Source organism: Toxorhynchites rutilus, chromosome 2 (assembly GCF_029784135.1).
Source record: "Toxorhynchites rutilus septentrionalis strain SRP chromosome 2, ASM2978413v1, whole genome shotgun sequence".
Lineage (NCBI taxonomy): Eukaryota > Metazoa > Arthropoda > Insecta > Diptera > Culicidae > Toxorhynchites > Toxorhynchites rutilus.
The window spans coordinates 172,161,062-172,176,524 of record NC_073745.1 but is presented as its reverse complement, the minus strand read 5'-3'; the positions used below and the strand labels follow the sequence as shown (position 1 = coordinate 172,176,524).

General features: G+C 45.0%; 1 protein-coding gene across 4 annotated transcripts in view; it reads left to right on the top strand.

The window, feature by feature from the left end:
- Positions 1 to 13,698, top strand: part of LOC129771922 (organic cation transporter protein) — a 422,831-nt gene extending 409,133 nt beyond the window's left edge. For 3 of the 4 annotated variants that reach the window (XM_055776066.1, XM_055776067.1, XM_055776068.1), the window contains 2 exons: positions 12,392 to 12,549; positions 12,628 to 13,695. In XM_055776066.1, coding sequence (XP_055632041.1) covers positions 12,392 to 12,549; positions 12,628 to 12,840 — 371 coding nt within the window. In that variant the 3' untranslated portion in view covers positions 12,841 to 13,695. Of the gene's footprint in view, positions 1 to 12,391; positions 12,550 to 12,627 lie in introns of all 4 variants that reach the window. The other variant, XM_055776069.1, reaches the window with a different exon arrangement.
- Positions 13,699 to 15,463: the final 1,765 nt, after the last annotated feature.

Below are 15,463 nucleotides of genomic sequence, written 5' to 3'. Positions count from 1 at the left end.
GAACAAACTTTTTTCTTCTGCTACCTGCTGCCGTTTTGCAACTGCCTGTTGTCTTGATGTCCACCGAACCGAATGTGTTCTGTTCCGAATGCGGGTTTTCTTATCGTCGCGAGCAGCTTTGACAGCTAACTCGATCACTTCGGCGGCCGAAACTATATAACGCCGGCTAGGTGGACTGGTGCACTGGTACTAACGCGCTCGGCCTAGCTACCCTTGCGGGGAACTTCAGATCAACACGGTTCGAGTGGGATTTTGCCTTTCCCTTCACTTTTCCTCCTTTACCATATCCAGACATGGCTGCTTGGGTTGGTTTGTTGATGTGTTGTGATGCGAACCGATGTGGTGTACGGTTTGGATGAGAATGATCGTTACGGCAGCGGAGCGGGGATTTTTAAGCTGACTGGCTGGCTCGAGAATTACGCATATGTGAGACTGCGACCAATGTTTCGTTCATTTTTTTCTTTTTCCTTTCCAATCGTGCGTCATTGTATTTCGCTGCTGCTCTGGTTGTTCGTTTTGGTCGATACGATTTGAGGAGCACAAAATGGACCAATCAAAAATGGGCACATAGTGCATTTGAACAATGCTTGATATTTCACAATACGCGTAGATATATTTCCTATCAATTGATGTAAAAACCTTGCGATCTATTGAGAAATGCTCGAGTTATAAGCGTTCCAAATCTTGCATTTTTTCCTACTTGTTCAGTGCTTAGATTTCCATTTCACCCCCTATATCTTCCGGTTAGACGTAGTCCTACGTCAAAAATTGCATATATTTAAGCGTTTCTGAAATGTTTCCCAAAAGAAAATATCAGCGACGCAAACCAAAACAAAATAATTCTCTGAAGATATGCAACAAGAGACCAAACAACTCGAAAAGTTTTGACACTTGCATCGATAGCTATCATTCGCTCGGTGCTATCGAATTGCTCGATTTCTATAATAGTAAAATAGAGCTAACGAGCAAAATTCTTATCGCCTCGATTTCTATAATAGGGCCCATTATCTTTTGAATGTTATCTGACGAAAGTCTACTACGTCTTTCATTGAAGACTTAGTACACATGGAACACATAGTATTTTTCAAAACAATTTCGTAGAGCCGCGGATAGATAGATTTCCTGTCTTTTCCCCAAAGCAAAGGGTCGCTTATTCTCAGCAAATGTGGCTCCGCTAAATATTCATCTACCTTAACTATTGCAGCAGCTTCTGGATCATGTGAGGCTTGAAAATTGCCAACCAATGCATTAAACTCCTTCCATACAGATTACCGCGCTTCATCACCAACGATTCGTGGTGGTTTCGCAGGTGGGGATGGATGACATTTTTAACGTTCTTATCAACGACTGGTGTGCATTGTTTTACTTTCCGTTATTCCCAAAACCTTGCTGCACCTTGCTGCTCGAAGCAAGGATCTAGTGGTATTGATTGGGCCACTAATTCGTCTGAGTTCAGATCAACAAATCGCTTTACTAGCTGCGACATCAATTCATTACAGAGCTTTTTGACGTGGGACTACGTCTAACCGGAATATATGGAGGGTAAAATGAAAACCTAAACACAGAACATGCAGGAAAAAATGAAAGATTTCGAATGCTTATAGCTCGAACATTTCGTACTGGATAGGAGAGATGTTTGCATCACTTGATAGGGAATATTTCTACGCATCTATCGCAACTAACAAAATGTTGTTTTTCATTAGATAAACAATTGAATAACTGTAAAATATTAGGCGTTATCTAAACGCCCTAACTGTATCGTTTTGATTGGCCCGATTTACGGTTTCCCTAACACAGCCATCAAAACCAAGCAGCCTTGGGGAAATCGGCATTGCAAATACATGAAAGTAGGGGGACTTTTGTTCTCATCGAAAAATGTTCCCTAACACAGACTTTAAAACCAAGCAGCGAAATCGGCATTGCAAGCACACGAAAGAGCCTAGAGGCGAGTGAACTGAAAAGTTTAAACCCTCTTAAAGCCAAAAAGAAGAAAAAGAACACACGAAAGTAGGGGGAGCTTTTGTTCCCACCGAAATGTTTTCCCTAATAGAGATTTCTAAACCAAGGTGCCTGGAGAAATCGGTATTTCAAATTCATGCAAGTTGGGGGTATTTTTGTTCCGACTGGAATGTGTTTCCCTAACACAGACTTCAAATCCATGAAACGTGGGGAAATCGGCATTGCGAATTCATACAAATCAGGGGTATTTTTGTTCCGATTGAAATGTGTTTCCCTAACACAGACTTCAAAACCGAGGTTTCTGGGGAAATCGGCTCTGCAAATAAATGCAAACTGCGAGTCTTTTTGTCCTCGCTTGCCTTTGTGCAGAGTGGAATATGTCTGTCCTAACATGATCTTCTAAACTTAGGAACCTGGGAAAATCGTGCAGCCACTAGAAGCGAATGAACTTCCCAGTTTCAAGCAAATTCGAGATTCGAGAAGTATGTACACTTTTGGGATGTAAACTTCAGAGGGAAATGTAAAATAAAATAATCGTTTGATAATTTTTGTTGTTGTCTTTATTGGAAAGATTTTCAGCCTTAGGCTGGTTCATCAAACGTTTGATAATTCTTCCGTACATATATTTTGTTCTAGTCATCATACCAAACGTAAAAGGTCCGTCATTAAATTTACTTGTAACGAAGAACAATCAATCACAATAAATGAATTGACTTTACACGGCATTTGTTCATTTTTTTCACTCACAGAGCAAATATATTGAACTCAATTGAATTTGGAAACTGTTTCATTCAATCAAGAATTTAATCAATACAAACGAATGATTGCTCAGCTAAGGTAGTTCCACGTGAACCTTGCGGTTATATCATAGATATAACCCACTAATTTTTTATAATCACTAAACCTGATTTCTCTTGCTCTATATAATTTTTGAACATGTCGGATCACCCACATGCGAGAGTTGCATGAAAAAAATAATTGGCCATCTTGGAGTTGGATTAATCATAAATAACTGTGCTCTACAAGTCAAGCCCTTTCATTTGATACCCATATTGATGAAGTTTTGAGAAAATATGTAGTTTGCCATTTTGTAACGGCCGCTAACTCGGATTTCCATTTTTCATAAATAACTGTGTTACTCGCCAAGTCCTTTCACATTGATGGGGTTTAACCCTTTCGCTACGAGCGTCGTCTATAAAAAACATCCGCGCGATGAACTTCTGGCTACCACGACATCGAGCATGTTGTCTGGTCGTGTATCCGGTTCCATACTGCTCGCTCTCAGCTCTCTAGAGCACTGAGAGCACAAGGCAGACAATCGGAGATCCCCGTCCGGGATATCTTAGGTAGCCGTGATCCTGATCTTCTGCTTCATCTATACCTGTTGCTCAGAAACGCCGATGTCAACGCCGATGATGTTTCCTTCGTTGTGTCCCCGTTTTATATCCCTCCTATCCGATCGATAAACTTTTACTTAGTCGCGGCAATACATACACACACTCATTCAACAAGAGCCAAAGGTTGTACCGCTCATGACAACTCTACATGAACTGATGATTGCGCCGGTTAGTGACCATTCTATCCTGGATTCCTCGAGTCGAGAAAGACGCACCACGCTAGATATGGGGTACAGACTAGGGGGGCGTTGCTGATTAAGGGTCAGCTGCATCCCAATAGGAAGTATCCCGTGTCGGGCACACGTACAGAGCATTGGAGACAGCAACATCCGAATTACGAAAACACTTGTAATACTAACCTCGAGCCAACCGCGAGTACTCGGTTACATATTACTAACATAGATAATAAGAAAAATTGTCAAAGTATTGAACTCCCGGCCCCGTGAGGCTAACGCCATATGAGCCTTGATAAAAATATATATTTTGGAAAAAAAAAGAGCTGTACGAGCGTCGTCTTTAGACGACATGAGAATGATACTGCACATCGATCACACTAGCGCGATGTCGTGGGCCGTGGAGTTGCCGGCCTAGAATAGCACTTCGGGTCTTGGTCCCTGTCCCTGTCGTATGAGGCGACTAATCGGGTGACAACGCGAGCCTAAAGCCTATTGGAGATTGCACGGGGGAAATACCGTGTACAGGAGCCACGAAAGGAGTGCCAAGCACATCAGGATTGACGCCAGTAAGATCCTGATTACGACATACTGGTTACGACATAGAAAACGGACACGATACGGAAACGATTTCAACACGACGCTAAAGGCTGACAGTCGTACTATCCTGTTCCCTGAGTAAGGAAGGGTGACACCGTCCTGAAATGGCGTTTGGGCTAATAGTGCGGTTGCCCCCGTCCCGGTAATAACTTGGCAAGTCTTCGGGTACGTTCGATGCTCGTCTAGGCCCAGGCACTAGGTACTAGGCGTCAGATGTAACATTCCTGACTTGCGCTGATCTGGCTCTGAACACGGTCCCCATGAAGGACCGTGTCAACCCCTGCATGGCCTCACTACTTGCATAGATAACCATGGGATCACTGGTAGCGACTATGTACAACGAGCGCAGATAGCGGCCCGAAGTTGGGACCCAGAAAAATATGAATAGTTGCAATAACACACCAACAAACGATGGAGAGGAGAATGTGTTCGCGAGAAGCGGACGAATGCTGAGGTCACCTGTCACTCGAGTAGCCACAACGAGTACAAGCAACACAAAACCACAAGAAGTGTTTGCTGCCCAAGCATTCCAAGGAGATCTTGGCTCCGTACAGAGCCAGTTGTTTACGCTGACCTCAAGCGCATCCCAAGAAGGGCAACTTGGGAGGCTCAGCATCACGGACGTTAGGAAAAAGGTCAACGAACTTTACGAGTTCGTAAAGGACAAAACCAATGTCCACTTAAAAATAAAACATCTGGTGACGAGCATCAGATCAGTCGTCATGGTTGCTGAACGCGAGCATAAGGAGCTGCAGATGAGAGCAGAGGGTGCTGAAAAGGCTCTGCTCGAGGTGAATGAGAAACCCGTCGAGATACTTGAGACGCCGAAGGGTCCTATGAACACACGATCGGACAAGAGAAGGAGGGACACCCCAGGAGAAGAAGAAGAGCTGAAAAAGGCCAAGAACGATCTGAGTAACGCGAAAGGAGGTGAAAGCAGTTAATGGCTTACTGTCGATAACCAGGCAGAAAAACCCAAAAAACAGAAGGAGAAGAAGAAAAACGTTGAGCAGGAAAAGAAGAAACTCGGGCCTCGAGTGGAGCGAATCAAGGGCGATGCTTTGATCGTTGAAGTGTCAGCAGGAGTATCGTATGCAGCTATCCTTCGGAAAGTGAGAGACGATCCGGAGTTGCAGACACTGGGCGAGAACGTCGTGAAAACTAGGCGCACGCAGAAAGGCGAGATGCTCTTCGAGCTTAAAAAAGATCCAGCGGTTAAGAGCTCTGCTTTCAAACAACTCATTGAGAAGTCACTAGGGGAGGAGGCGAAGGTGAGAGCTCTCTCTCAGGAATCAACCATCGAGTGCCGGTATCTGGACGAGATCACGACTGTTGAGGAATTGAGAACTGCGTTACAGTCACAATGTGACCTTGGCGATGTGCCAATGACAATCCGGCTGAGAAAGGCATACGGTGGGACACAAACGGCCCCGATACGGCTCTCGAAACAAGCTGCGAATAAACTGGTGGAGAAGGGTAAAATAAAAGTGGGGTGGTTCGTGTGCCCGATGAAAGCTACCCCTCGTATGGCCAAGCAAATGGAGAGATGCTTTCAATGCATGGGCTTCGGTCACCAGGCGAAAAACTGCGGTGATCCTGAAGATCGAAATTGTGCAGGAAGTGCGGGACGGAAGGTCACGTTGCTAGAGACTGCACAAAGCAACCGAGGTGCATGTTGTGCAAGGAGGAGGACGGAAACGACCACGTCACAGGTAACTTCAAATGTCCGGCGTACAAAAAGGCGATTGCAGGTTCGCAGTAATGGAGGTTACCCAGCTCAACCTCAATCATTGCGACATAGCACAGCAATTGAGGTGGCAGTCAACAACTGAAACTAAATGCGACGTTGCAACCGTCGGTGGTGGAAAGCTCACAGGAAGGTTTCGTGATCGTCAAAATCAACGGAATCTTCATGTGTAGTTGCTATGCACCCCCAAGATGGTCAGCGGAGCAGTTTCACGAGATGTTGGACGTACTCACGGATAAAGTCAGCGGCCGCAACCCAGTCATCATCGGAGGAGACTTCAACGCCTGGGCTGAGGAGTGGGGAAGCAGATGCACCAACGTCAGGGGGTACAGCCTACTAGAAGCCTTCGCAAAACTAGACGTCACACTTCTGAACGAAGGCACTAGCAGCACCTTTCGAAGGGACGGCCGCGAATCCATCATCGATGTAACTTTCTGCAATCCATCACTGGCGGCTAACACGAAGTGGACAGTGTCGGAGGGATACACACACAGCGACCACCAGGCAATCCTGTATAGTGTCGGCCAACGGAATCCCGCAGCGGTACGGAATACAAGAACCTTTGAGCGGAAGTGGAGGACAAAGGTGTTTGACAAGGAGCCTTTCGTCGAAGCACTACGCATAGACAGCAGAACTCTTAATCTGAGCGCCGACGGGCTGACAGGAACATTGGTGAGGGCATGCGATACAGCGATGCCGAGAAGACTGAACCCGACGAATGAACGACGTCCAGCCTACTGGTGGAACGAGACACTCAGCATCCTCCGCGCTAACTGTCTACGAGCCAGAAGAAGAGTCCAGAGGGCACGAACCGATGTAGAGAGAGAGGAGCACCGCGCGTATTTCCGAGCGACCAGCGCCGCCTTGAAACGAGAGATACATAGGAGCAAATCGAACTGCTATAGGGAGCTGTGTCGAGACGTCGACGCAAATCCTTGGAGTGAAGCATATCGAATCGTGATGGCGAAATTCCGTAGTTCAACGACTCCCATGGAATTATGTCCGGAAAAACTCGAGGTAATTGTGAATGGACTCTTTCGGCAGCACGACCCACCGACGTGGCCACCCACACTGTACGGTGAGGACGAAGCAGAGAACGCACAAGTCACCAACGAAGAACTCATCGCGGTGGCAAAAGGTCTAAAGTTGAAAAAAGCACCCGGCCCCGACGGAATCCCCAATGTGGCCCTGAAATCGGCGATCCTTGCTTTCCCCGACATGTTCAGGGTGGTGCTGCAGAAATGCCTGGATGACGGTCTCTTCCCTGCGGAATGGAAGATACAAAAGTTGGTGCTGCTCCCGAAACCAGGAAAGCCACCTGGAGATCCAGCGTCGTATAGGCCTATTTGTTTGTTGGATACTTTGGGAAAGCTCTTGGAAAGGGTTATTCTCAACAGACTGGTGAAATGCACGGAGGATGACCACGGATTGTCGAAAATGCAGTTCGGGTTCCGGAAAGGAAAGTCGACAGTGGACGCTATTCGGACAGTTATCGAGATAGCTCAGGTCTCGCTTAAACAAAAACGAAGAGGCGACCGTTACTGCGCGGTGATTTTGATTGACGTGAAGAACGCCTTCAATAGTGCCAGCTGGGAGGCCATCGCCGAGGTGCTACACAGATTGAAGGTCCCTGGCTACCTGTACAGGATACTGAGGAGTTATTTCCAGAATCGGATCCTGGTATACAACACAGACAGGGGACAGATAGTGAAGAATATCTCGGCGGGAGTTCCACAAGGTTCCATCCTAGGTCCCACGCTTTGGAACACGATGTACGACGGTGTTCTAAGGCTGAAGCTACCCAGAGGTGTGGAGATCGTGGGCTTCGCGGACGACATCGTAACAACGGTAATCGGCGAGACGCTTCAAGAGGTGGAAATGTTGGCGACTGAGGCTGTAGACATGATCGGTAGTTGGATGGACAGCGTAAAGCTCCAGATGGCACATCACAAAACCGAGGTGCTGTTAGTGAGCAATCGTAAGGCAGTGCTGCGGGCAGAGGTATCGGTCGGAAGACATACCATCGTTTCGAAGCGGGCGGTGAAGTACCTCTCGACGACCGGCTGAACTTCAACCAGCACGTCGACTATGCATGTGGGAAGGCGTCAAAGGCCATCAACGTGGTGGCGAGGATCATGCCAAATAGCTTTGGCCCAAGCAGCAGCAAGAGGTGTCTCTTGGCAAGTGTATCTTCGTCGATACTGAGGTATGGTGGCCCTGCCTGGTTGGCGGCTCTGGAAACCCACCGAAACTGAACAGCACATTCCGACTCATGGCCATGCGAGTCGTAAGTGCTTATAGGACCATTTCGACAGAAGCTGTGTGTGTAATCGCCGGAATGATTCCCATCTGCATCACTCTGGCGGAAGATAGCGAGTGCTACAAGCGACGGGAAAGCAAAGGTATCCGGAAATTGATGAGAGCGGAGTCGTTGGACAAATGGCAGTATGAATGGGATACGGCAGAAAATGGTAGATGGACGTACAGGCTGATACCGGTACTTTCGACCTGGTTGAACAGGAAACACGGTGAAGTTAACTTTTACTTGACGCAGTTTCTGTCTGGGCATGGCTGTTTCAGGCAATATCTACACCGGTTCGGGCACGCAGTTTCACCCCTCTGTCCGGAGTGTGGAGATATGGAGGAAACACCGGAGCACGTCGTTTTTGTCTGTCCCAGGTTCACCGAAAGGCGCGAGGGGCTGCCTGCACTTTATGTCGGGAATATTGTGGAGGAGATGTGTCGCGACGAGATGATCTGGAATGCCGTGAGCAGTGCAATCACACAAATCATGTCGGAGCTGCAGCGAAGGTTGAGGGCTGACCAAAATGCTGACAACGTCCGACGGTGAAAGGTGAACAACGGCGACGGCTGTTGCAAGAGATGGTACCTCACGAGAGTAGCTGTGACGGGGTGCGCGTTGTGTTGGAGGGCACCACCTAATCGGCTCTCCGCTGGGAAGAGAAATCCTGCGAGGGTGACTGTGATGGGGCGCGCGTCAAGTTGGAGGGCGCTTCCTAATCGGTGCACGTCTCGACAGGTAAACGGATGCCGATTTAATAACTGCGACGGAGTGAGTGTCAAGGAGGGCGTCTTCAAACTGGTGTATACCCCACGAGAGCTGCTGTGATGGAGTGCGCGTCTTGTTGGAGGGCACTACCTAATCGGTGCTCCGATGGGAAGACAAATTCTGCGAGGGTGACTGTGACGGGGCGCGCGTCAAGTTGGAGGGCGCTTCCTAATCGGTGCACGTCTCGACAGGTAAACGGATACTGCCGCGGAGAACAGCAAAAGGCCTGCCTGACAACGCCTGATCGTGGCCTGAATGGAGGAACACCGCGAACATTTCGAAGGAACGAGCATCAAGGATGAAGCCACGATCAAAATGGTGAATACCCCACGAGAGTAGCTGTGACGGAGTGCGCGTCAGGTTGGAGGGCACTGCCTAATCGGCGCTCCGTTGGGAAGAGAAATCCTGCGAGGGTGACTGTGACGGGGCGCGCGTCAAGTTGGAGGGCGCTTCCTAATCGGTTCACGTCTCGACAGGTGAGAGACCCCGCGAGGGTGGCTGTGACGGGTTGCGCGTCAAGTTGGAGGGCAATTCCTAATCGGTTCACGTCTCGACGGGTAAATGGTTGCCTGCGAAGAGGACATCAGCGCAGTGGAATTAATAACGAATAGAAAGAAAAAAAAGTCACAGGAGGGTTGTGTCCGAGACACGACCGCATAGTTGACGTAGGATTCCATTAGGCTATCTGTTGATTTTGGATATGTTAGAAGAATTACATCGTTAAACTCTTTAATAATGATTTGGTGACCAAACGACCCGTTCTCGAGCGGGAACACACTTTGGTTTTTATTTATGAAAATTGAAATTAATCGTTTCATATATCAAGTAATTTTCAACACAACTTCTACCATATATTTTACACTTACACTTGTGATAAATTTTTCACAATACACGATCAGTCATTGAAATGCAATTCCACGAAGCAACATTTCGGTGGGAGCAAAAGCTCCCCCTACTATCATGTATTTGCAAAGCCGATTTCCCCCAGGCAGCTTGGTTTTGATGTCTCTGTTAGCGACCCACCACACGTGTCATAAATTTCGACCAATCAGATGTGGTTATTTCCGTTAGGATAGGGGTTGAAATTTTTCAATAGTTCGATAGTTAGTTTCATGACAGATATTATTATCAACAATGTTTTATTGTTTTGGAGTGGCGAAATCGATTGACGCAAAAATTTCATCAATCCATCATGAAATGACTGAGCAATATGCGTTTGAAATTGGACAATTTTCACGATGTGCTCGATTTTCGATTTTCAATTTATACCCCAACATGTTCCCGAAAGACGTAATCCTGCGTCAAAAAAATAAAAACATTTAAATTTTATCAATTCAAAACTGCCTTCGGGCCTGCTAGTTCGATGGGAGATTAATCTGCCTCCCTAAATGAATATTGCTCATGGCGTCGCTTGGTGCCGCCGAAAGCAGACTCGTTTGCTGAGGAGTGCTGAGCGACAATGAAAATGTCTTTCTAAAGGTAGGTCGAGAAAGAGTTTTCTTCGCAAGGGCCCTTCTCAGTGCTAGAAACGAATGAACGTAAAGTTTAAAGTCTCTATAATTCAAAAGAAGAAAAATATTGCTACCAGATGTCACGAACTTCGAAATTTTTTGCTACTATGGTGCTACTCACCCGTGTAGTTGGCGCAAAGGCACAGCAAAAATATTATTTTTATTTTATAGAATTCCTTCATGCATTTGTCTGATACGGGCTGTGTATCGTTCGTTCTTGTTTTTGAAGGGACTTTAACCCAAAGGTCATTCGTCCCTAATGGGCTGTGTATGACTGGAGCGTTCCATTATATACATGCATGCATATGTCCTTCGCTTCTTTTGCCAAATCCAGTAAAAGGTGGTTGATGAAACTTATGTTTTTGACGTGATACGTTCCATGTTAGTTGTTAGTAGAAAATGTAAAAATAAACAGTGTTTTTGATCGGTTTTATATAGTTTTTGTGGTAAGTGAAAAACAGTAAAATAAACTCTTTTGTTTCAAAACAAATTGATAGTCCTGAGGACTGGAATGGTTTAATGGGTTGTACGGAATCTGCTGCGTTTCAGTCGGATGTAGCAGTTTAGTTTTGGGAGCGGTAGCTTTTACGGATTCGCTGATGCTTTCCTTGACTTTGGCGCCATCGGCTTCTGTGCGTCGATTTGCGAGGGTTTGATTGGCACCACCACGACGAGCTAAACGACGGATAGCGGGTGTGATACGATGCGATGCAATGCACTTCGCTCATCTGACTCCTTTGCCGCATCCAATTGTTGATGTTAAGAGGAGCGCACCAGCAATGCAAACTAGATTTAATTCGATGTTCTCCGCTGCTTCCTCTTCTTTGCTCCCTTCTCCGCATGGCATCCATCGTTGGTTGCCGATGGCTTCCTCTCCTTTGCCGCACCGTATGGTGTTGGTTGATTTGTAGAGCACTGCACACTAGAAGCCCAGATGTTTGCCGATCTGAGCGTTGAACGAGAATGAGAAATCGAAAAATGCTACCGTCCTTTTATATCAGTTGGTATGTGAGAAATAGGCGCCCCCCACTCGCTCGCCATGCAAATATTTGACTTATCGGGGAACGAAAGAAGCGAAGCAGGCGAAAAAGAAATGACGTAAATTTCGACCAATCAGTACCGTTTGGATAGAGGTTGAGATTTTTCAATTGTTCGATAGTTAATTACATGATATAAATTATTTTATTCAAGGTGAAAAATTGTTATAGAGTGCCGCAATGTTTTGATGTAAAAATCTCATCAATCCGTCATTAAATGACTGAGCAATAAGCGTTCGAAATTGGACATTTTTCACGATGCGATCGATATTCGTTTTTCAATTTGTACCCTAATATGTTCCCGAAAGACGTAATCCTACGTCAAAATATTGAGAAAAAGGGAAGGACAACGCTAGTTAGCGTTGAAAACTCGAGAAGTGTATGAGCACAGCCGCCCCCTGAAGTAGTCGCCTAGATGTGGTCCCAGGGAGAATAAGGCAACGAGTAGAGGGCTTGGTTTTTGTGGGTGCGATCCCCACTCGACGTCTGGGTTAACCCTTCCCAGGTAAGGCTGGTAGAGCGTTACTCACCTCTTTTAAAAAAAAAAAGAAAAATGAAACTAGCGCGATGTGCATACTTTTCGGCGCAGTACTCCGTACAGTGGTAGCACTCCGGCGGAGCACACTACCGTATTGAAAGGGTTAGGGCAACATGGGGTGAGTTGGTAGCGAAAGGGTTGAAAATGAAGCACGGTGCCTCGACGCTACGTTACTTGCTCGTTTTTGATAGAGCAACGGGGAGCACAGATTACTCGTGCAAATGGAGCAATCAGATCGAGATAGTTTCGTTTGAATAATAGTTGAAATTTTGCAATTGTTCAATAGTCTGTTTCGAAAACATCATAATTTTTTCATTCTAATTCAGTTTTCAATCATCAATTTTCAATTCACATTACAGAAGAAGGAAATGAGCGAGTGGCTCTGCTAATGCTGACAGCAATGGTGTCGAAAGCGAGCATTTCATGTTGCTTATCAGTATTAATAACATGTACAACCGAACTTGTTCCCGTTGAAAAAAAAATTGGTCTGTCGTATTCGTCCACGGTATGGGCAAGAGTAAGTTACTTTCTGTTGAACAATGTTGAACGAAATAATATATATGTATATGTTTTTATTTTGTGTTCATTATTGCAGATTTGGCTTTTAGGAGCGCCGTTTATAGGTGCAACGATTATTTTCGGGCAGTTGATACCACAGACGATTTTTGGATCACTGACAATCCTTGGAGGGATAATTGTAGGTAGCATTGACAGTCCAAAGACACATAAAAGTTTAACTAAATGCTCAATTCATCCCGAAAACATATACACAGAGAAACCAATATTCATGATTAATAAATTATCCTGATTCATTATTGTACCTCACAATTATGTTTTCTCTATAGCTTTTAGTGGAAAAAGGTGTTCATAAACTTTGGACTAATTATTAAAATTAACGTATTTGGATGAATGATTTGCGATTGTTCAAATTATACTGTTTTGTTTATGTTTTTTAACAAAATTAAATATTGTTCCACTTTCAAATTGAAATAAAATGACGTGTTTTTCTTTAAGAATATTCAGATGACCAGTTCGATTATTAGAAGATAAATTTAGTAAAAACCATTAATCCTAAAACCTGAGAATAATATCCGCCTGCTTGGCAACACAGTTTGCTAGGCATTACCTAGATCTTGAATTCCTCAAAATACTTTCATGCTGATACTGTATGAAAACTATGAATCTGAGATGAGACAGATGAGTCAACAGGGATGCCGTTCTACGCGAGATATTTTTAAATGATACATGGTATCTGAATGAATATCGATAAGATAGGAATGTTCTTACTTCAAAAAGTGTAATACTGTGTAATATACAACAAAAGTATCGTAGATAAAAATGTACACTGTAAACAATCTAAACGACAAAACAAACCCTAATTCACCACCGATAATATCACATTGGATAGCCGGGGGCCTGCCAGTGCGGAAGTCTTCGGAGAACCGGAACTGGCAGAAAACCCTCGACATCTAACGGAAACAAGTGAGACGGGTTTTACTCCCGTATTCCTCGCAGGACCGCGAGAGACATAAATAAACATACCAAAAGCGAGACAGACAAGAAGGTTAAACCCCCGTATTTCTCTCAGGGCAGCATGGGACAAAAAATACAGACGTAGCCCTGCGCAGTCGGAAGTTACAGATCAACCGGAACTGGGGTACACTCTCTACCGCCCGGCGGATTTTTCTGATTTCCTGAAAATGAGATCATTCCGACGTGTTCCCAGTGTTTGATGTACGAAGGATGTAACTACAGCATCTGTACGTCAGTTTTTATCGCTTCGAATAGAAATCCCTAGTTCATCGAAATCGATGTACATGTCAAATGACAAGTCTGACGGAGACCATACTGAGCATCATGGAGACCATAACGCTTCCGTTGACTCATTATAGAAAGGTCTTCGAGACGACGCATCCTTCTTTTTAACCTCTCTCTAACAACCGAAGAAGGTCAGCCTTTGAATTATTTAAGACGAAATTGAATAAAGTGAATTTGAAATTTTAATGAAGTGAAATTACTTACCAGAACATTATCGCGTCATGCTACTACAATAAAAATGTAAATGTAAATACTACAATAAAAATGAAAATGTAAAATGTAAAATGTAAATGTAAATCAAACAGCAACCATTTTTGTATCGACACACATTAAAAGTAAATCTGTTCATCCGTGAAGTATCGCATGTTTTAATTCATCCTTCCAAAGCAAATACGTGTTATCCACTTGCGATCTGTGAAAACTCTGTCCGCCCACAGGTTATGGGCTCAGAGAAAGTTCTGGAAGGTGAAAGTATTGGGAAAAGTTATTTTGTGGTTCAGTTGTGTGCAAAACGCGAGCATCTTTTGTGTTGTAAAAAAATGTCGGATTTTGGCAAACTTCCGTTTGCAAAATTGAACAACCAGAACTGGTCGAGCTGGAAATTCCGCATGGAAGTGTTGTTGATGCGAGAAGAAATCTGGTATGTTATCGCGTATGCCAAACCGATGCCGGTGACGATGCAGTGGAAGAAAGATGAGCAAAAGGCTCGGTCGACTATCGGACTGTGTATATTTAGAGGACAGTCAGTTTAGCCTAGTAAAAAATGCAAACGACGCGAGAGAATTTTGGGAGTTTTTGCGTGCGTATCACGAAAAATCAACGATGACTTCTCGCGTTTCGTTGTTGAAGAAAAAGACGGGTGGGTAATGTCGGGGACATAACCGGAGTGATGTAGGACTATACAAAGGGGACAGCTTTTGTGAAATATATATTTGAAATAAATTGTTTTATTTTCTTCTCCTACGTGAATACCTACCTATCTACCTGAAAATGGATTAGTAACTGTTTACTCTTTATGAATATGTTGATGGTTCTGAAAAGAACCTTTGGTGTTGTGTTTTTGTTATCACTCGATATTCCCATCTTGTTCAGTTGAACCTTCCTGTTTAGCTATTGCGTTTGCCACTCGCCACAGCTTTCACAGTTGGAAAATTTCTTCCCATCCAGCTTGTGACATGTTGTCCAGTAAATTACATTTAATGCGACGTGCCGGAGAAACACTTTGCAACTCACTGAAACTAATTGTTGCCTTGATGAGCGCCGAACCGAAGCTGCTCTGTTCTTGATGCGGGTTTTCTGATTGTCGTGAGCAGCTTTGCAAGCCAACTCGAGCACTCCGGCGGCCGAAACTCTATAATCGCTGTTAGGTATACTGGTGCTCCGGCACCAATCCGTTCGGCCTAGTTACTCTTGCGGAGCAATCAGTGAATGCGACCAACAGGGAACTGGAGACCTGCACGGTTCGAGTGAGACTTTGCCTTTCCCTTAACTTGTTCTCCTTTGTTACGTCCACGATGCCGATGCCGTACAACCACACTGGTTTACGGTTTGAAAGAAAATAAGATATTTTTTTGGGGTCCGCGTGTTTCATACTCTAGCGGTACACACTCACA